The sequence below is a fragment of the Pelodiscus sinensis genome, chromosome 8 (genome assembly GCF_049634645.1).
Source record: "Pelodiscus sinensis isolate JC-2024 chromosome 8, ASM4963464v1, whole genome shotgun sequence".
NCBI classification, from domain to species: domain Eukaryota; kingdom Metazoa; phylum Chordata; order Testudines; family Trionychidae; genus Pelodiscus; species Pelodiscus sinensis.
Window position 1 is genome coordinate 63,824,474 of NC_134718.1, and position 22,186 is coordinate 63,846,659.

Sequence of the window (22,186 nt, forward strand, 5' to 3'; positions counted from 1 at the left end):
AGACTGTCCCTGTGGGGTGAATGAGGTGGGAATGGATAAGGCAGAAGGTGAGCACCTCTGGGAAGTTGCAAGGGTTGGAGAGGGGATGGAAGCCAGATCCAAGACCAATGAGCCCTGGGAAGTGGGCCCATTGAAAGGAGACTGGACCTGTGGATGCCTTGGGGGTCAGCAGCAAGGGCCTGCTTTGGGAGGCCCCCTCTTTGGAGGTGAATGTAGCAGCATTGAGACACCACCCAGAAGCAGGCACCACAGACACTAACTGCAGATGCATGGGACAGCTCTCACAGATCTAGCACATGCATAAGATGATAGCTCTGCAGGAGGGGGTGCTGTGACGTAGTGAGTGGGCCACCGGAGGAGTCAGTTGCCCCTGGGCACCATGCTAGGGAGGCACCAATTTAATCCCATTCTACTCCCCCTGTTATCCCTCAGCTCACCTGCTCCTACTCCGCCTGCCACGGGCAGCTGGAGCATCCTCTCTGCTCCAAGCCCAACCCTCCTCCATCGCCACCGGCAGGTTAGTGCATGGGGGAGCCCGGCCTCAAACTGTAGGGGGTGGGGGAAGATGCGGCACAAGGAGTGAATAGTGAGTGTTTTTGACCAGGGAACCCCATCCCTCATAAATTGCAACCCCTGGACCACAAGACCCCATCCCTCCTAATGTTAGACACAAAAGGCAAAACACAAACATCCGCTGTGGCCATTAGCAAGGAGGGAGCAAACCGGGAGTGTTTTGGACCCCGGTCCCTCAGAATTAGCAACCCCTGGACCAGGTCGCAAGTCCTGAGCAGTAGCCCAGAATTTCATGTGTGCGTGGCAGAAACCGCAACTAGGAGCAAATTGCTGCGACTTTGCGGTGCACTATTTTCGCCCCGGTGGATCCAGCTGCTGTGTGTGACCTCACGGGGAGGAGCTTTCCGGGAGGGGCGCGAGAGAAGCGGAGCGGAGCCCGAGTACGAGGCGAAAGTGTCTGAGGACCGAGAAATCCGGAGCTGGATTGGTGGGAAAGCGATCGGGTGTGTTTTCCTGGGGGGATCCCGAGGCACCTGGCAGGCGGAGAGCCCCGAGCCGCTGCACGCAAAGCGAGTCCCTGCCTGGCGCTGCCAACCGACCCGATGGAAAAATATAAAGGTGAGCTAGGTCCGTGCGAATTACCCCGTGTGAACGCGCCGAGGAGTGCGCGAGCGACGGAGATTTTTGGGGAGGGGGGGGCTACAGAGGGCTCCCCTCCGGGGTTTTAAAGAGGCTTGAAGAGCCGCTCCCAGTTTTCTCCCCCTTTCTGGGAGCCGCCTACCCAAACCCAGCGCGTGTCCCTAAGGTCGCGGGAGTAGATGGATTGCGGGCTGGGGAGCGGAACTGGATTGGAATCCCAGCTCGGGCGTTTACACGGACCGGAGCAGCCGCGCGCGTTCTGTGCATCTGGCTTGTGTTGTGACTTCCCCGCGGCTGCCCAGGCAGGTTGAGGAGCCTCCGCAAGGGGAAACCCGAGCGGGAGAGGCTAGAAGCCTGGTGGTGGTGGGCGCGTTTCCGGAGCCCCCCAGCTGTGTCCTCAAAGGGATCCGCCGCCTGAGGCTCGCCCCGGAGCGCGGGGGCTCTCCTGGGATCGCCGGCTAGGAACAAGGCGCGAGAGGAAGTTCAGGGATGGGGCAAAACTCAAGCCAAAAGCTCCGGCGGCTGGAGGAAGCGAGAGGGAGGCGCGTGGGGACGGAGTTCCCCTGGCTGGGCAGTTTCAGGTGGGCTGGGGGCAACCCCAGCAAATGCAGAGAGCAGGGCAGCCCCACCTGCTGCCAATCAGCGGGGAGGGGGGGGCATTGCAGACCTGGTTCCCAGCCCCCCCCCCCACACACACACACACCCAGCTGCGAGGCATTCGCGAGCCGGTCTGAGCTGTTCCAGGTGATGTGGGAAGAGATTTCAAGTCGGTGTCCCAAGAGAGGGGCGGGAAAGGCTCCTGTGTGGGAGAGATGCAATCAGCCGTGGGCACTTGCTGGGGAAAGCCCTGCTCCAAGGGGAAGCTGCTTCGGTGGGGCCAAAGCCCTGGACCCAGCCGGGCACTAGGGCTTGGTGTTGGCCTAGCAGAAGCTCAGAATCCGTCTGGCCGTTGGGGTGGCCTGGTTTTCCAGGCTCTGTAGCCCTGCGCACACCTGCTGCCTGCCCCTGTGCAGGAAGAGCAATGCAGGGCGAGCCATCTCCGCTGGTGTTGATCAACCTGCAGCTACACGCACTCAGGCCCCCTGGGGAGCTTTGGATGGAGACACGTCTGCGACCTGTCCGGGCAGGAATGCCACCTCCCTGAACAGCATAAGCTAGGTGGGTTTGAAGCCCTCTTCCATCACCATAGCTACCCACTTGAGTTGGCTTTTTCACACACACCTGCCTACACTTGAGTGCTCCCCCTAGCAGAGCTGTCCTAGACCAAGCCTCTGGCAAAAACGTGCCCTCTATCGCCCCTCGCTGTCTGTAGGCTAATCAGTTGCTGCTTTCTGTATGGTTTAGTAGCCAGGACATCTAATATGAAAGGCTGAATGCCACGGGCAACCTACACATAATTTGGTCGGTTTCAACCACTCTGGCCAAGAACAGAGGGGGATGCTCTGATCTAGCAGGCATTTAGGGTCAGACCCTGCAAGACTTCTGTCTCTGACAAAAGGAGCTGACGGAAACTTACAAATGAGTGTGCTGCAGAATAGAAGTAGCATCTGCCCTATTCACAGGGCCCCCTCTGGATGTTTCAGTGAGGTAACAAGGAATTTCATGCTACATGTACAGGTTGCTGCCTGACTTCTGATTTCATTGATGCCCGTTACTGCGACAGCAGTAAGATTTTTATTAGAAGAGTAAATGCGCCAGTGCTGTGGTGATCTTGCCAATTTTAAATTAGGTTTAAGTGACTGGGCATGCCTTTCACAAGTACAAAGATGGGAAAAAATGCTCTATCATTAATTGAAAAGGCCCATACGTTCTTCTGAGCAAACCTCTCCTTGCTGCAGTCAATGAGAATTTTGCCACCGAGTATTTTCTGAATATGCCAGCCCAGTAGCTAATTCTGTAATATGTACTGAGTGCAATGGGAATTTATGGTACTTCTAGCAATGTTTTATTGAGGCCACAAACATCTTTTTTTAAAGTGGTGCTGGAGATCTCAACATGCTTTTAACATTGTTGCAGTGGTATCAAATTCAGTATTGACTTTTCAGCTACACCCTGCACGGTTCCATGCAAATAGAAATGTTACGGCAGCCTCTTCATTAATCTCCTGCCATGGGTTAAGAGTTGTTTTGAAAATATGTTCCCAGCCGCATCAGAGCATAGTAGGGATGTATTCTCTGTGCGTGTGTGGAACAGAAAGCGCAGCTTAGTCAAGAGATGGGGCCGCACTCTATTCATTGTGTGAGAGTAGGAACCAATGTGCATTAACAATAATACTGAGTGCATGCTTTGATGCTCGGCGGAAGAGTTACTTGCATATTGTTGACACAAGTCATTTTTTGGGGGGTGGAAAGTCAGCTGTTTTTCACTTCCAGTAACTATGCTACTCCAGCGAGTGGGGGAAGACACAGGAGAATGGGAAAAATCTTTGAGAGTCCCTGAAGTGGGAAAGAAGGTTAAGGATGGCTTAGGAAGCCCTGCAGCGAGAGTTTGAGACCAGTGTCTTTCATTGGGAATGCTCAGCTTACATGCATGTTGCTCCCCCCCCCTTTTATGCCTCTCCCTCAGTTTCAATGCCACTAGCTTGCAGACCTCCCAGAACACAGGAATGGGGAACATTTTTTGGATTGAGGGCTGCTGACCCACAGAAAAATCAGTTGGGGGGGCACACACAAGTGAGACGCTGGAGTGCTAGTGCAGGCTCCCTAGTGCTGGGGAGAGGAGGGCCTGAGCCTTGGAGGCTGGATCCAGCTCCCCCCCCCCACCCCCCAGCCCTTAAGTTACCCACCCCAACATAGAACAATAAAAAGGCAGGTAAAGCTGAAGAACAAGATCACTGGACAGGAGGGAGGTGAAGGTGACCTGATGAAAGTAATACAAGGTCTAGAGAAGGCAGAGTGGAGAGTCTGTTCTCTTGGTCTCATAACCAGAGCAAGGGCACGTTCAAAGAAAAGCCGCACATTCAAAACTGATGGAAGGAAACCCTTTCCCACTCAGTAACTAGACAGGGGAACTCACTGCCATAGGTTCTCACTGGGGCCAAGAAATTAGCAAGAGTCAAAGCTGTTGTGGTTCCGGACTAAGGGGAGACATCCCCCATATTCCTCTCACGCACCAGGAAAAAAAAATTTCCTTGCATATCAGAGCCTGGTGGCCCCAGGATAGTAGAGTTCGTGTGCTCCAGCCCCTCAGAGGGATGCAAGGGGGCTGGAGCACCAGTGTGGGCTCCTCAATGTTGGGAGGGGAGCCCTGAGGCTCAGGGGCCGGATGTGGCCCCTGGGCCTTAGTTTCACACCTGTCCTAGATCATTGAGGCCTATCCATGAGTGCCTAGGGCAGTACAAATGCCTTACTGCTAGAGATGAGTGAGTGCCAAAAGAACAATCACAATGCCAGCTTGCTATTGTTTGATGCAAGGAGTCAGAGCTAGCCCAAGGTACAGGCCAGCCGGGCTACCTCCTGGGGTGCCCCATTGTAGGGGGTGCCGCGTGGGCCGGGCGGGGCCATGCATGCGCCAAGCACCTGGGAACGGGGGTGCCAGGTGCCCAGGGGCGGGGCTGCGTATGCGTCACACTCCCGGGGGCGGCACTGTGCTCCCAGGGCCCGAGGCGCGTGAATGGCTCGGGCCGGCCCTGCAAGGAGTTTTGCTTTCAGATATTTCCATCATTTAAAGGATGAGGGGAGGTGTGTGCTGGGCATGCACAGCAAATGCCTTTACTTAACTTGCCCCAGGTTTATTCCAGACTCCTATTGAAGAATACGGTTTCTTTAAGGCCTGTTTGTGATGTTGCAAGTTCTCAGGTAGAGCTATCCCTCATCCCTCCCAAAGCTCTAGGACCTCCGCACAGAAATCCTATCAGAAGAGCTGCAGAAAGGGGTATAAACCTGAGAAGAACTCTCTGTAGCAGGATGGAAGTTCACGATCTGCCTCTAGTAATCAGCAGAAGACTCCGTCTAGGATACAACTGAGATATAGAGGGGCCCTTCTGAAAGCTTTTCTCCTTCATCTCCTCTGCATCTAAGAATGGAGGTGCAGGATAATGTAAGCTCCCAAATTTGAGTAGAAAATACTCAAGAAATGCTGTAAAGACTTTGAAGCAGAATTCTAGTAGACTCCTTTCTTCAGTGGCTGATTACACCAGAAAGCATCTTTTCTCTGGCACAGCACAAAGAGTGCGGGCGAAAATGGCTCTTTGTTTCAAAAATGGGATGTGAGGGAATAGCAGGAGAAGTAACCCTTTGGGACTAGGGAGAGAAGGAGTTTGCAGGGGACAGAGGAAATGTAGGTGGATGACAAGCTATGCTCACTAGTGCTGTGGCAATGTATTGGCATTGACAAGATAGTTCTGAAAAACTAACAAACCCATCATTCCAGCCAAAGCACCGTTTCTAGTCAGCTCTTTCAGAGAACGGGGCAAACGGGGCTCCCCTTGCTTCTCACTGTCTGCGGTTTTCCAGGCATTTAGCAGATATTAACTAGGGCTTGCAATGATCCTGTAGGGCAGATGTCATATTGTGCCCATTTAAGCTATATCCTGTAGAAGCTAGTGTTAAAGAAACAAACCCAAACAGATGACAAATAGGGTTGCCAGGTGTCCGGTTTTCTACCAGACAGTCCGATATTTGCACTTTCCGTCAGGTAGAAAAATTCAGAAAATACCGGACATGTGCAATGTCTGGTATTTTCTGAATTCCCAGCTGGGCGCCGGACGGAAGCCTGGCGTGGGCGGCGGAGTGACTGGGAGGCAGGGCCACGATAGGTGCTAGGAGCCTGTGGTTGTGTGCAAAAGCCGGGGGGCGGGCGGGGGCTGGGACTCCTAGCCACTCCCTCCCACCCGACTTCTACTAGCAACTCAAGGGAGTGCCTGCTGGGGGCACGGCCCCTTGGACTCTGGCTGCGGTCAGTGGCTGCGCACCCCTCCTCCCGCAATCTGGTAGGTTGTTGCTAGTGAATGAGCGTCTCTGGTCTATAGATTCTGAGGCTAGCAGGGCCTTAGTGGGATCACTCCTAGAACAGATCTTTTAGAAAAACACCTTTTCTTGGCTTTAAGAAATGGCTAGGGATGGGGAATCCAGCCAGCTCCTTTGCAAACTCTTCTAATGGCTAATCACTGTCCCAGTTAACTTTTTATTTTTTTTTATGTGCCTAGTTTTCCCTTCTAAATTTGTCTAGCTTCAACTTAGTGCCTTTGAGTTGTGTTCTACTTTCCCTCTGCGAGATGGGACAGCCCACGAGCAAATATTTCTTCCTCATGTTGGTAGTCCTAAACTGTGATCGAGTTACCCTTTAACCACCTGTTTGTTAAAATAAATAGATTGTGCTTTTTCAGTCTAAGGCAGGTTTTCTAACCCTTTAGTCATGCACAGAGCTCTCCAGGCATAGGCTTCATTGGAGAAAATCAGGGAACTTTTTGGCATCAACCCCAATCAAATTTGAGAGTTCATATGTTTTTGTACACATCTTTAGCTATCTGGCATGTGAATATTCCCTTCTACTGTCCCAAGGTGTGCAGTGAGCACTAGGGGCTTGTTCCATGCGCTAGCACCCAGGAAAATGGCATTGGTTGTGAGATGCTATACTGTGCTATTGAACAAAAGGGGATGCATAAATAGTTTTTATTATTACAACAGCCTTCCCTCTGCTCCTCTCCACCAGGATAGTATCTGCTACTGAACTACATAAAAGAGGGAAACCGCTCCCAATGCAACAAGCCGGCAATCTGAGCTGCCTCCTGTAAAATACCTGCCTCCAAAGGGCTGAAGGCTGCGAGATGCACCTTTGCTTTATGTTGCTGTGTTTCTTTCTTTGTTAGGCCAAGATTTGGCAATGGCAGTGCTGCCTCCCTTCCCCAAATATGCACCCTTCTCCTTCCCCTCCCCTCAATTTACATAACAGGATTTGTTTGCATTGATTCCCAGCTGGGGAAGAGAGATTGTTTGTTTGAATGAGCTTATTGTTTTGGAGTTTTCACTGAGTCTTTTCACTGCAGACCACAGTCCTGCTCCATATGTGGATATGCAAAAATCTATTCTTCTGGAATGTTTCCTGAGGCTTGTCGTCCGCGTAGGCAGAAGTGGGTAATTACAGTCATTAGGCCTGGTCTACACTAGGAACTTGTAGCAAGTACAGCTGTATGGCTACATCCTGGCAAAGCACTCCTCCCATGGACTCGGCATATAGAGGTACAACTAGGTGTAACTCTGTCTCTGCTGCTGGCTTCCATGTTGGAATTTTGAAGTGGAGACCTAGCGTAGCAGAGACCCAAAATGTTCTAGGGCTAGTAAGCCAAACAGACTTGGCAGCCAGGGTTCTGCAGATTGCACACACAGGGATGTGTTTGTCTTTTGAAATGAAAAGTGTAGAAAGAGACACTGAGCTGAACATTTCCAGCTTTGCTTCTGGGGCAAAATGTTTAACTCCCTTTGAAATCTGATCCAGCTGGGAATGGAGTCATTGGAAATGCCCCTGTGAGATACTTCTGTGGTCTATAGGCACTGACTCCCTGGGTGCTCTGGGGCTGGAGCTTGTATGAGGAATAATTAGTGGGTGTTCCGCTCTCCCCTTTTGCTCCTGTCTCCCACCAGTGGCTCCACTGACCTATTCCTGCCCCACCCTCCTCATACCTCCTCCTCAGTCCTGCCACAAAATAGCTGTCTGGTGGTGCTTTGGATGCTCCAGGAGAGAAGTGGTAATGTGGCATGCTCAGGGGAGGAGGCAGGACAAGGGGTGGATGGGTTGAGTGCCCCCCCCCAGCTACAGGGGAATTCTGCACCTATGACATGTCCCCTATACATCTAGTGTCGGTGTGCCTCAGTCTTCCATCTCTGCAACATTCCTGCAAGAGAAGGAAGAGCTGTTACTCAGTCCAAGGCCACAAAGGAAGTTTGTGGCATAGCAGGGACTTCAACCCAGCTCTCCCATGCCATAGACTAGTGCTATTATCCCCTTCCTGAACTGGAGCTTTTTCTCCATGAAATATAATCACGCCCTGGCCTTCCCTTCAGAAACATTACAACTATTCAGATAACCTGTCCTGTGCATTTCAAAAGGGAAGCTAATATCAGGCTAAAGGGAACTGTGACAATAAAATCCATCCCAAGTTGAGCGTGCTCACAGCAGTGGGAAGAAGAGAGAGAACCAAGAAAACATGAGGCAGCTGATAGACTAGCCAACAGGTGGGTGTGTTCAAGGCTGAGCTGTGTGTCTGGAACCCCATGGAGTGAGTAACTTGATGTAAGCAGGCTCCGGCAGCCTGTGCTTATTTGCTTGGTTTCGAAGAGGGTCGACGGCTAGGCCCCTCCAAAATCATGAGACTGACTTCAAATTATGAGATTTTAAACAACGGCTCCTTTGCCTTCTCTGCTGGTTTGGAGCCCATGGAGGTCACATGTTGACATTTCTCACCAGAGCCAAGAAGATGGGGGGGAAAAAATGTCGAAATTCAGCTTTTGTTCTGTCACGTGACTCCAGGAGATGGAGCTTTAAGAGAAACAGCAATGAGCATACAATAACCGCACAAGCCGATGAAGCTGAAATGAGCTGGGGACTGGATGTGGCTACCAGCCAGCATGGGCTGGGCAATAATTTGTAATGGGGAGCCACTTTAAGATTTTGGAAAGTGCTCAAAAGCCGTATTTCTACAGAGGGAGTTTGGGGTCTGGGACAGAGGTTGGGGCAGAAGGGAGCTAGGGGTTATGAGACTGGAGTACAGACGGGGGTATGGAGTCTGAGAGGGAGTTTGGGCAAAGGAGGGGGTTGGGACCTGGGGCAGAGGTTTGGGGTGCAGAGCCCAGGAGGGAATATGGGTGCAGGAGAGGATTTTGGCCTCAGGGAAAGGTTCTAGGAGGGGGGGTGCAGTGTCTTGGAGGGAGTTGTGACTTGGGGGAAGGGGTGCAGAGGGTTCAGGGGATGGCTTGGGGCAGGGGGATGGGGTGCAGGGTCAGGGAGGAGGTATGGATGCAGGAGAGGATTCTGGCCTGGGGGAAGGATGTAGAAGAGGGTGCAGTGTCTGGGAGGGAGCTGTGACCTGGGGGAAAGGGGCGGGGCAGAGCACAAATCCTCCAGCTTCGCTTCCAGAACAGCTCCTGCTGTGCTGTGCTTTAGAGTCCTGGGCTGGATCTGGTGGCTTGGCAGGCCAGATCTGGCCCACTGGCAGTCAGTTCCTTGCCCACCCCTTGTCTGGGCAGTTCAGTGTGGATGCTGTCAATGTGCCTCATGGAATTTGCACATTGTCTTGTACATTTAAATCACTGTAAGGTGGCTTGAGTGAAGAGGTGAGATTCACTTGACTCCAGGGCCTGGGGCTTAAAAATGCCAAACATCATGAGATTTGCAAACAACTCACCAGAGTTGGCTGCTTTATGCAACGCAGGTGCATAAAGGGACCAGATACTGGCCAGCAAATAATTCCACTCGTGGAAACGTGGCTAGTTTGTGAGTGGGCCTTGTTCTATCATGGGGAATATGGATGAGCTAAGGCTCGGCTCCCTTCTACTCTGGGAATCTCCACTGCTGTTTTCAGCAGCAGCCACAGCTCAAAGAGTGCATGACTGAGGCTGGATGTCTTCAGAAACAAATGGTAATGCTAATGCTTGTCAGGTGGGCCAAGCACACTAACTCCAGCTGTTACGAAAGGCAAGGCAAGCCTGGGTAATTGCAGCTGGCAAGGAGAGCCTGACTTTACTACCTGGTTTGCTGTAGACTAGATTAAACATGGTGAAACAGTTTAGCTATGGGAATAGAAACCCCACTGGCTATCAGCAGCTGGAGGATATTTTTGAAGTCACACAGGGGAAAGCATGAGGAAATGGCAATTGCTTGGTCTGAAGTTCCAAATAGGAAGGCTAACATTCACTAAAATATTTTTCCCCACTGACTTATTGCCTTCTTCGTAGGCAAAATTCCATGGAAAGCACATCTGATGTTTTAGTATATGGCAACATTACTTCCACTCAGAGCTGTGTACAACTGAAGACAATTATCTCAGTATTATGGGATTAACCTGTGACTCTCGCATAATATACATATTGTGCCATTTGTGATTTCAGAAAAGCCAATATCTTTTTCCTCAAATGGAAGAGTCTGCTGTTTATGGGTGCTCCTCTCCTCCCCTCACCCCCACTCCATGTTGATATTTTTGGATATGCATCGCATTATTCTTATAAATGAAGGGGAAATATCTGTAAGTCTTGTTGGCAATTCAGCCCAAGAGTTTCTTACCAGAGTTTATGGGGATTCCAAAAATTCCCCGAAGACTGTAGGGAGACTTTGATGCTACAAAAAAAGGAAATGTAACCTCCCCCCCCCCCCCCCCCCATGGAGAAGATAGTCAAATTTTCAAAAGCACCTGAGTGATTTAGAAGCTTGTCTCATTTTTCAAGTGCTTTTGAAAATTTGATCTATAATGCTTCAGCAGAAACCAATCCACTTTTTTAAAGTGGCTAGACTGATAACTGCCCACCTAACCCTCTATGCAGAAAGCTTCTTTCACACTCCTACGTGCTGTAGTTACAACACTCTTAACTTTAAGGCTGTGTCTAGACTGGCAAGTTTTTCTGCAAAATCATCTGCTTTTGCGGAAAAACTTGCCAGCTGTCTACACTGGCTGCTTGAATTTTGCGGAAAAGCATCCTGCCAATCTAGACGTGCTTTTCCGAAAATGCTTTTAACGGAAAAGTTTTCTGTTAAAAGCATTTTCGGAAAATCATGCCAGTGTAGACGTAGCCTAAGTGTAGTCCAGGCCATAGCTAGACATGGAGAGTAGGGTTTGGCGTTGGCGGTTAAATAAATTACTGTAGTGGGGTCATCATCCTTTCCATCACACAAGTAACTAACTCTCTTTTCATGTGTGCCTGGAATGTATATGTGCAGATGTTTCTGTCCTGATAAGCGCTAAGCCCCATCCCTTCTCTCCTATTAGGGTTGCCGGATGGCTTAACCAAAAATACCAAACACTTCCCCTCCCCCCTCTCTCCCAAAAAAAAACAAAGGGGAAAAAATTCTGTTGGGGGGAAGGGAGGGAACCAAAGTTGTTGTTGGGGGGGGGGGGGGAAAGGACTCGAGTTAAGCAAAAAATAAACAAATAAATAAAACAAACAGCATGGTCCCTTTCAGTGCATGCAGAGTTAGAATAGGGATAGGAATGGGGGAGTGGTTCAGCACTAAGACCCAGAGAAGGCACTGCAACCCTGCTACCCCTATAGACCAGCTGTGCCCTCCCTCCAGACAGCTAAGACACCTGTCTTACCTCTCAGAGCCAAGGGATCCAGAGGGAGAAACAGCCTGAGGCTTGATTGGACTTTCTTGTACTCTGCTGTCTTTTCCCCTCAGACTATGCAGGCAACTCTAGCGGTTGGGGAAAGTTCTAGCTCCCTCTCCCTGGCAGTGCCTTCTATATGGGATCTGAACTGTGCCAGGTCTAGCATCCTGCATTGTGGCCAGCAGCCCTGCAGCCAATTTCTGGGGAGCAGGGAAGGAGAAGGGGAGGAAGAAATTCTGCACTCACAGCATTAATTTCTGAAAGCTGCATTGTGCAATGATGCAGAATTGCCCTATGAATAAAAATGATAAATAGTTCTCAGGACCATATAAGTGGACTAAATCCTTTGAAATGTAAACCTATATTGTTAGAGAATTAGAAGTAAACACTAAGGTTACGTCTAGACTGGTATGATTTTCTGCAAATGCTTTTAACAGAAAAGTTTTCAGTTAAAAGCATTTGCGGAAAAGAGCGTCTAGATCGGCACAGATGCACTTTTTGCAGAAAGGTGTCCATGCCAATCTAGATGCACTTTTGCACAAAAAAGCCCCGATAGCCCCAATCGTGAAAATGGCATTTTTGCGCAAAACAAATCTGAGCTGTCTACACTGGCCCTTTTGCACAAAAGCTTTTGCCCAAATGGGAGCAGCATAGTATTTCCACAAGAAGCACTGATTTCTTACGAGATCGTCAGTGTTCTTGCGGAAATTCAAGTGGCCAGTGTAGACAGCTGGCAAGTTTTTCTGCAAAAGCAATTGCTTTTGCAGAAAAAACTTGCCAGTCTAGACACAGCCTAATTGTATTTGTATGTTTACAACTATTGTGACAAAGTCCTGTGGTAGCTCACTGGGGGTTCTACACTTCCTGGTGGTTACTTGAGCACCTCGAGACTCATGGAGCCTCCTTTATTGCCCTGGGATTTCCCCAGAGGCAAGGGTCCCTGCTTAGCAAATCATTCTCATCACAGGCCAATCCTTGGGGTTCAGCTTTGCTCTGCTCTGTGCACCTTCCAAACAACCCCCTGCTGTCTGGGAGGACTCCCCCCATAGGAACCCTGGAGGCCTTAATTGACAGCAGGTGCCCACCTAACCCCAGCTGCAAGCTACCTCCTAATTAGGCCTCTATTTTCTACCCTGGCTGCTGGACTGTGTTCAGGTGAGGCTAATTTGGAAAAAAGAAAGCATTAACCCACCTCCTGATATGGCTGCCTTCTATAAGTGTTTTGCGGTTTGCAGGCTGTGGTCTGTCACACTATATATTGTTAGATATTAACAGTGTAATCAGATTAGCCTGTAGATGCTAAATTTCTGTTCCTGTCAGCTTCTATATTCTACCGATGCAGAGATCAAAAGGGAATATTAACATTTATATGAAACTTGGAGTGTAATAATATCATGGTCTAGATTTCTCTTTGAAATTTGTAGTAAACTAAGAACTGCTAGAGTGATCAATTCATTTAGGCTAATGAATGCAACTAATTACCAGCTTGTACCTAGGAAATAGGAGGTTTATTTTAGAGCAACAAGGTAGATTACCTATTCTTCATCCAAGGAATGCCTGCTGTTATCTGCTGTGAGGAGGCTATTATGGTCTTCCAGACATCTAAAAAAGAACTGTAGGGCCTGATGTTTACCATCTCAGATCTGCTTGTCAGGAGAGGTTTGTTGGGAGCTGGGGTCCTTAATCTTACTTCTAGATTACCTTGCAATTTCTCATGGAAGAATGTAAACCCATTCAGCACATGAATGGCCTATTGGATTATAACCACTGGGATAGATCCTGGAAGAAATTTTGACAACTCAGCAGCTCTGCTATGAAGCTGACCTAAGAACTTTATTCATATCTCTGTGTAATTTTTAACCATAGTTCTCACTTTTTCTTTTTAAATAAATCCTAGATTCGTTGTTAAGAATTCACTGAAAGTGTTTTATTTTATTTTATTTTATTTTATTTTATTTTATTTACCTCCCCTCTTTTAAACCCATATCAGCTTTATTCTTCTGCAGCTGGCAATCTTATGAGTTGCTGTTCAGTCCAGTTGCTCACTTAATGGAGACATGACGTAATGGTGTAAAGAGGCATCTTTCACTTGAAGGTCAGATATAGACACTAACTGATTCAGAACTTGCCATAAATTCTCCTTATTCGGTCAAGACCTCAACCAAACACTTTAACAGACTGAGGAGGTCAAGAATGCCAGCATCCCAATAAGGGTGCGTCTACACACTGAACCGTAACTTGAAATAAGACACAATTTGCGTAACTCAAATTGTATATATCTTGTTTCAGCGCTATTTTAAAATAGCTTATTTAGTCATTTGGTGCTGTCTACACTCTGCCAAACTTTGAAATAAAGTGCTATTCCGAAACATCCCTTACTCCTTGTAGAATGAGATTTATGGGTTACATCGGAATAGTGAGCCCGAAATAACAGGCTTGCTGTGAATACACAGGATAGCTATTTTGGGATACTCTAGTATCCTGAAATAGTGTTGCAGTGTAGACGTACCCTAACTGAGCGACTACTTTTTCACACTCATGGTTCACTAGACATCTCCTATTAAAGCTGCCTTTGGCCTGTCAGTGCTTAATACAATAATCCTGGGGCATCTCACAAAGATGATGATGATTTCTAGGACAAAAGCAAGACTGAAACTTGGGCATCTTATCTTGACAGCTGCTCATCCATTTTGACAATATCAAAGGGAACTTCCTTTCATGAGTTCAGCTTGTTAGATCCCTGGAGGGCGCACAGAAGTAACATTTTAATCTTGGTTCCCATGTGAATTTATTTATTTGGATTGTGGAATTGAATTCTCGTGGTTACCAAGACAAAGAATGGCTAGATCAACCTTCCTGCTAGACTTGTGATTTAAACAATGCTATTTCCACAGATGGCTGATTTGTTGCCAATACCCGTTAGCTCTTCTGGTTGTTCTTGCAGCTTTGTGCAATGCACATACCACAGGAATTGTATGCTGCTGTGTTAATCTAGAGCACTTTTAGTGTGGTCAGGAACCGAGGAATTCTAATGACCCATCTGAGTGGGACGAGAGGATCACTTATAGGATATCTAGTTAGTTTGTAAATAGTTCTCACAACTCTATACAGGTGATTAAATGATATTGTTATCCACAGATTTGGGGCAGGTTTGTTTGTGTAGCTGTTGTCCGTGCCCAAAGTCAATTTCACTATAGCAAAGGATAGGCACTGTAGCTATTGTATTCTACAGATTGAACCTTTCTGGTCTGGCAACATCTGTGGTCCAGCAGGACCATGTATGTTGCTAGACTAGAGTGCCCCAGCAGCAGAGGTTGAGAGCGGCTCCAGTCTGGCAGGATGTCCCTTATATAGTGGAATGCACTATACAGGCAGTCCCCGAGTTAGGCGGATCCGACTTAAGTCGAATGGGGCTTTTCTCGCCCTGGAGGACTGGAGCGGCGGGACGCCCAGATGCACTGCAGTCCCGCCGCCCCCGTCCTCCAGGGCGAGAAAAGCTGCTCCACGTCTCCCTGGTCTGCCGGGGGGGAGTCCCCCCCAGCAGACCAGGGAGACGCGGAGCAAAGCCTTGGAGCACACCCGCAGCGGGACAGCTTTGCTCCCCGTCTCCCTGCAGATCAGGGAGACGCAGAGCAAAGCCGCGGAGCACGCCCGCGCCTGGGCTGTCCCGCTGCGGGCGTGCTCCGTGGATTTGCTCCCCATCTCCCTGGTCAGCAGACCAGGGAGACGGAGCAAAGCCGTGGAAGACGCGGGCGGTCCCGCCACCCGCGTCTCCCTGGTCTGCTGGGGAGGGGGGGGTGCAGCTAGTGCCCCCCCCCCCAGCAGACCAGCCTTTTCTTGCCTACGCCTGGGGTAGAGCAGCTGGGGCGCTGTCGGGTTGGTCCCGCAGCGCCGCTCCTCGGCGCTACTGTACCAACCCGGCAGCACCCCAGCTGCTCTGCCCCAGGCGTCCTGATTCAGCCACTGCTGGTCAGTTTCAGCACCCCAGCTGCTTCAGCACCCCAGCTGCTGGTCAGTTTCAGCAACCCAGCAGCACCCCAGCTGCTCTGCCCCAGGCGTCCCCAAGTCAGCCGCTGCTCTGCCCCAAGGCGTCCCCAAGTCAGCGTCCCCAAGTCAGGGGCTGACTACAGGAAGCCCGAGGCAGAGTTGCTCTGCCCCAGGCTTCCTGGAATCAGCCGCTGATCAGTTTCAGCAGCAGCTGACTTGGGGACGCCTGGGTTTCTTAAGTTGAATCCGTATGTAAGTCAGAACTGGCGTCCAGATTCAGCCGCTGTTGAAACTGATCAGTTTCAGCAGCGGCTGACGCCAGTTCCGACTTACATACAGATTCAACTTAAGAACAAACCTACAGTCCCTATCTTGTACGTAACCCGGGGACTGCCTGTACCTCCCTGCCTTCAGGTTGTCCCTTCTCTCGTATTTCCCAGGTGGGACTAAAACCTGCCACCCTCTGCTCCCCAGGCAAATGCTCTAGCCCCTGAGCCACGCCTCCCAACAGCTTAAACCTACCTGGTGATGATGGACCTGGTAGCCCTGGGACATAGGATGGAAAAGGGGGGCCAGAATGTAGGGAGGTTGGGGTGGCGTGGCCAAGGGCTGGGGAACACACAGCGCACAGGGCACATGGGGCTGGGCTGTGGGTAAGGAGTGAGCTGGGGGCAGCAGAATCAGGCAGATAGGCCGGAGGATGTCAGGCCTCCAGGTTCTCCTGGGGTAGCATCCAGGAGGGGACCTCCCCTGGTCAGGCAAACCCTTGTTTGGGACCACTCCAGTCCCGAGAGTACTGGGTTAGGGAGGTTCAACCTGTACTTCAAACAGCATGCTGGCACCTCCTTCAGTTATCTGGGCTCTTTGTTAATCAGATTTAAATTCAGGATAGTGCTCTTGGTCTGTCTAATGTTAACTTCTCAGTAAGAGAATCTCCAACCAGGTCTTCAGCCAACCACAAAATCTTTGCAGTTGGATTTCTTTCTTGTGCTGGACTAAGTTTTTGTTGGAAACGCTCTGTTTTCAGCATCTGTTCTTGTTTTCCTCCCCAAACATAGCAGTCTTGTTGGCCCTAATTTAAAGGAAACCTAAAAGGCCAGATTGATTCTCGTTGTCAGTCCAGCAAAGGCAATGGAGTGACTCTAGGGATCAGTTTGGTCAAAAGATCTTAGGTTGGGCTTAGTGAGAGGATCCCAGTTTTATAACTGTTACTTAGCTGTATGTGTTTCTTGCCATTGACAGGTCCCAAAATCAAATTTTAACTTAGCAAAATCTTTTCCATTGCAGGAGTAATGCAGAGCTGGCAAAGCATTAGAAAAACACAAGCACTCGTGTTCCAGGGCTTTAATATAATTAACTCGAGTAACACTTGCTCTAGAAATAATGAGGGTTATTAACTGGCAAGAATGAAGCACTTTGCAGGCACGTACTCGGTTTTATTATTATTATTGGTTGGCATTTCAATACTGCCTAGCGGCCCTGACCAAGACTGAGATACCATTGTGCTAGGCACTGTACAAACACGAGACCTTACAATGTAAGGGCACAGAGGTAAGAACATAAGAACGGCCGTACTGGGTCAGAACAAAGGTCCATCTAGCCCAGTATCCTGTCTGCTGACAGTGGCCAGTACCAGGTGCCCCAGAGGGGGTGGACCGAAGACAATGATCAAGCGATTTGTCTTCTGCCATCCCTCTCCAGCCTCTGACAAACAGAGGATAAGGACACCATTTTATCCCCTGGCTAGTAGCCTTTTATGGACCTAACCTCCATGAAATTATCTAGCTTCTCTTTAAACTGTATTATAGTCCTAGCCTTCACAGCCTCCTCTGGCAAGGAGTTCCACAGGTTGACTACGCGCTGTGTGAAGAAGAACTTTCTTTTACTAGTTTTAGGTGAAGTAATTGCCCAAGGTCGCACTGGACCCAGGTCTCCTAACTCCCAGTCTAATTTCCATATTCATTAGCATGCTGCTTCCCTGTCATCCGAACTATGATCTACTAGGTACTCCCTCATTACTCAGTTATTTCAGCTGGGCAAGTGAACTTACTCCATTCAGACATATGCAATCAACTTCACGTATATAGAAGCAGACCTGCTGACATGGGGGAGCAAAGGGTGCACTCGCCCCAGGGCCTGATGATTCAAAGGGGACTGGAGTTCCTGGCTGCCACCATAGGCAGCTGGTAATGTAGGCAAGGGGAGATCTTGCCTTCCCAAAATTGCCTACCCTGCTCAGCTGCCCAGGAGGGGCTGGGGCTGCATGGTGTGGCAGCCTGTCTCTCCAGTGGCTGGGGCCATGCTGCAAGGCTCCCCAGTAGCTGGGGAAGGTTGGGGCTGCGCTGCATGACAGCCCCAGCTCTCGGCTGGGGTTGGGTGGGGTTTGGCTGGCGGGGGTGAGGGAAAAGTTGGGAAGGGGCGGGGCTTCAGCTGCGTTCCTCGTCTGGGCTTTCGCCCGCTTCCCATGGCTGCCACCACTGCTACTGCAGCAGCCGGAACATTGAGCTCTACATAGGCTGGGCTGCCCTTGCCATTCCACCTCGGACGTGGGACATGGCACAGAGATACTGGCAGCTCTTCTGCCTAGAAAGTGAACAATAGTTTGCCCATTTGAAAGCCAAGGGAGCCTGTAACCACTATTAGCCATCTGGAGTCTACATTTGTCATTTTCTAAAAGCAGGAAATATGTCAGCCCCGTAACGGTTGGCATCATGGATGAGTTCCAACATGGATGAAGGCCAGTGAGTCACCCACCCCTTCCATAACCTCGGGCTGAGTTACTGAAGTCCTCAAATCATAATCTAAAGATCTCAAAAAGCAGAGACTCCACCATTTTCTCTAGTTTAAACCACCAAGTGACCTGTGCCCCATGCTGCAGAGGAAGGGTTCTTCCTCCTGCTCCCCTCCTCCGCCCTATCTCCCGCAGATCTTTGCTAATCTGACCAGGGAGAAAATTCCTTCCTGTTCTCCAAATATAGCAATCACTTGCACCCCCGAGTGTGTTGGCAACACTCAGCAGCCAGACTCCTGGGGAGAAACTCTGTAGAGAGGTCCCCCATCTAGTCCACCTCTCCAGCTGTTGACAATTTTTGCAAATCGAGGGCACCCGTGGAACACGTGCCATTGTAGGCAATCCCATCGTTACTTCTCCACAAACGTGTCATGCTCAGGCTTCGTCTACACTTGGAAGTGAGTGATAGTGCTTAATCCCCCACTCCCACCCATTACAAAAGTTTTGTTGCAGCAAGTACTTGTGTAAACAGTGTTGTGTTGGCAGGAGTGCTCTCCTGCTGACAAAGCAAACACTGCTTATAGGGGGTGGAAGATTTTTGTTGGCAGAAGTACCCGCAGTGTTTATGCAATGCCAACCAACCCTGGTCTTCTGTGGACAGAATCAAACCTGAGACCTCTGGAGCTAAATGCATGAGCCTCTGTAGTATGAGCTAAAACCCAGTCTTCTTTACACACAGAGAAAACTCCTTCTCTCTGTAAGTGGTTTCAGTGCCACTGGTTTGGACAGTTTACCATGCCTGGGCGGTGTGGGGGTTACATTTACACTGCTTGACTTTTAGCGTCCCGGCTCAAAGCTGTGTAGTACAGATATACCCTCATTGCGTCCATCACAGCTTCGCCTCATACACGTTTCACACACAGATTTTGTCTACACTGGCAACTGAGTGACAAAGCCACTGTTCCGGAGTCCATGCGTAATGCTGCTGATACTCGTTTAAAAAAACAAATAAACCTGCATTAAGTACATTTGTGACTGAACTCCTTGTGGGAGAATTGTGTGTTTCCTGCTCTCCTTTACTCGCATTCTGCCATATATTTCATGGTTTGTATAGTTTCAGATGATGACTCGGCACATGTTGTTTGTTTTTTAAGAGTGCTTTCAGTGCAGATTTGACAAGGCATGTGTGTGAGTTCTAAAGATAGCTACCACACTGGACCCAAGGCTGAAGACTCTGACGTGCCTTCCAAAATCTGAGAGGGAGGAGGGGTGGTGGCGCAGACTTTCAGAATTCTTAAAAGAACAACACCCTGATGCAGCAACACTCTGATGCAGAAACTACAAAAGCTGAATGACCAGAAAAGAAAATCAGCCTTCTTCTGGTGGCATCTAGCTTGCGTGATGGAAAAGATGGGTTGGTCTGAACTGCTTTGGACCATAATCGAGCAGAACCTGTCATCAGCATGGATTCATGTCCTCTGGAATGGTGATGGAAACATGAAGAGACAAGGGGCTGAGCCACAGGTGGGCTTAGGAGGGATGTGGTCCACCCACTTTGAATCCCAGCCCACTCAAACTTGAGGAGGGGACACCGGCAGCCTGTGTCCTTCTCTCCCCATTGGCAACTTTCAATTCACCTACAATTCACCATTGGTGGGAGTGGCATGGGACCCTCCGGTCAGGCAGAAAAACAGTTGGTACTGCAATGTAATCTGAGATGTAGATTTCTCCTTTTTTAGGTTCCCAAAGCCTGCAAAATATTAATCAAGAATGGCGGGCTTTTGTTTTGGGTGATGGGTTAGTCTCTTCCTCCTCCATACGGCCGCACATGGCAAAGGGAAGCTTTGGGCACACATGTGCATGGCCTACTCCTATCCGTCCCTCTCCTTGCTTCCATGCTTGCCTCTTCCTGGCCCCCTTCCCTGCCTACAGACCAATGGCATAGCTAGGAGTGGAAATTTGGATGGTAGGAACAGCCTTTTGTTGTCTGCCCACTCAAAAGTTGGGGCCCACCCAAATTTCCATTCCTAGCTATGCCACTGGAAGGGGCATATAACCCTTTAGTGCATCTGGCATGTAAATAACTTGCGATGCCAGCTCCAACAATGCAACATGAACACCTATTCTCCCTTTCAGGTGACGTTGTAAACAAGAAGCAGGCAGCAGTATCTCCTGGAAATGTAAACAAGCTTGTTTATCTGAGCAGTTGGCTAAACAAGAAGTAGGACTGAGTGGACTTGCAGGCTCTAAAGTTTCACATTGTTTTATTTTTAATACAGTTTTTTGTACATAATTCTATATTTGTAAGTTCAACTTTCATGATAAAGAGATTGCACTACAGTACTTGTAATGGGAGAATTAAAAACACCTTTTTTGTTACAGTGCCAATATTTGTAGTAAAATTAGTATTTTACACTTGGTATTATCTGTAATTTAAATCAATATTTGAAAATGTAGAAAACCATCAGGAATATTTAGTGTTGGTACTGTTTAACAGGATGATTAATCCCCTGACAGCCCAAGTATATGTCACGTTATTACTTGTTTTAGGGGGGAAAAAAGTGACTCTAGGAACGGGTGTATTTCCACTACCCACACTTGTGTCTTATAGCTTTGTGGGCTTGCTATCTATGTGTATGTGAGAAATATATTCTCCCTTTTAGAGGTTTGTCCCTGGTTCCTGAAAATGCACTTTTTGTGTGTGTTTAAATATCCCAAATGATATTTGGGAGATTATTGCATAGTTCAATAGATCACTAGTCTTCAAAACGTCATGGCTGTGTCTAGACTGGCAAGTTTTTCCGCAAAAGCACCAACTTCCCAGCTGTCTACTCTGGCCGCTTGAATTTCCGCAAGAACACTGACTTCCTACTGTCTGAAATCAGTGCTTCTTGCGGAAATACTATGCTGCTCCCGTTCAGGCAAAAGTCCTTTTGCGCAAAACGGCCAGTGTAGACAGCTCAGATTTGTTTTGTGCAAAAAAGCCCCGATCGTGAAAATGGCGATCGGGGCTTTTTTGCGGAAAAGCGCATCTAGATTGGTACGGACGCTTTTCTGCAAAAAGTGCTTTTGCGGAAAAGCGTCCATGCCTATCTAGACGCTCTGTTCCGAAAATGCTTTTAACGGAAAACTTTTCCGTTAAAAGCATTTGCGGAAAATCATTCCAGTCTAGACGTAGCCCATGTGTACAGTGTGTGGCATGATTGTGGTTTACATGTCAGTGGTTCTCTAATTTGATTACTCGTGACCCCTTTCACACAGCAAGTCTCTGAATTTGACCTCTCCCCCACTTATAAATTAAAACAGTTTTAAAAAAAATTAAGCACTGTTTATAAGTGCTGCAGGTGAAGCGGGGTTTGCTGGTGACTTCCCCATGTAATAACCTTGCAACACCCTGAAGGTCACGACCCCCCCCACCACCACTTGAGATCCCCCGGTCTAGGTGCTACTGCATTGCTAATAAATACAGGGCTTCATACAGAAAAGCTCTGACGTGCATGTTCAGTGTTAAGCACACGAGTCGTTCCTTTGGTTTAAATGAGACTGCTCATTTGTTTAATGTTAGGCGTGTGCTGAATTACTTTCCTGGCCTGGAGCCGTAGTAGGGAAAAACAAGTCCAGTGAAGCCAGGAAAGGAACAAAGGTACAAGAAAGCCACACAGTGTAGGATGTTTCTGTAAATAGAAAGGAGGAAGGCCATATGAGATAGTTAAAACCCGTGCATAACCATGTTTTATGGCAGCATTGGTATTTTTGTATTCTTCCCTCTGGGCTGCTAGTTGGTGGATAATGTTTTATTTCAGTCACTGCCTATGTGTCTTTTAGCTTAGTCGGCTGTAAAATGGTATATATGATTTATGAGAAGTGTTATAAGAATTAACTAAAGTTTGCAAGGTGCTTTGAGGACCTTGGATGAAAATATATTTTTATTACTGTCACTGCATTTTTGATAAATTATAACACGGGGGAAATTGGAAAAATGCATTCTACTCTTCCATGAAGTATGCCATGCTGTAAGGTACTGAGGTTTTTCTTGTCTATCCTAGAATGGATCACCCTGG

General features: G+C 48.8%; 1 protein-coding gene across 3 annotated transcripts in view; it reads left to right on the forward strand.

Annotated features, from left to right (window-relative positions):
* Positions 1 to 898: 898 nt before the first annotated feature.
* The window catches only part of AFAP1L2 (actin filament associated protein 1 like 2), a 129,597-nt gene continuing 108,309 nt past the window's right edge, over positions 899 to 22,186 (forward strand). The window contains exon 1 of one of the 3 annotated variants that reach the window (XM_075935420.1): positions 899 to 1,131. In XM_075935420.1, coding sequence (XP_075791535.1) covers positions 1,116 to 1,131 — 16 coding nt within the window. In that variant the 5' untranslated portion in view covers positions 899 to 1,115. The remainder of the gene's footprint in view (positions 1,132 to 22,186) is intronic. The other 2 variants (XM_025190678.2, XM_006134964.3) reach the window with 2 other exon arrangements.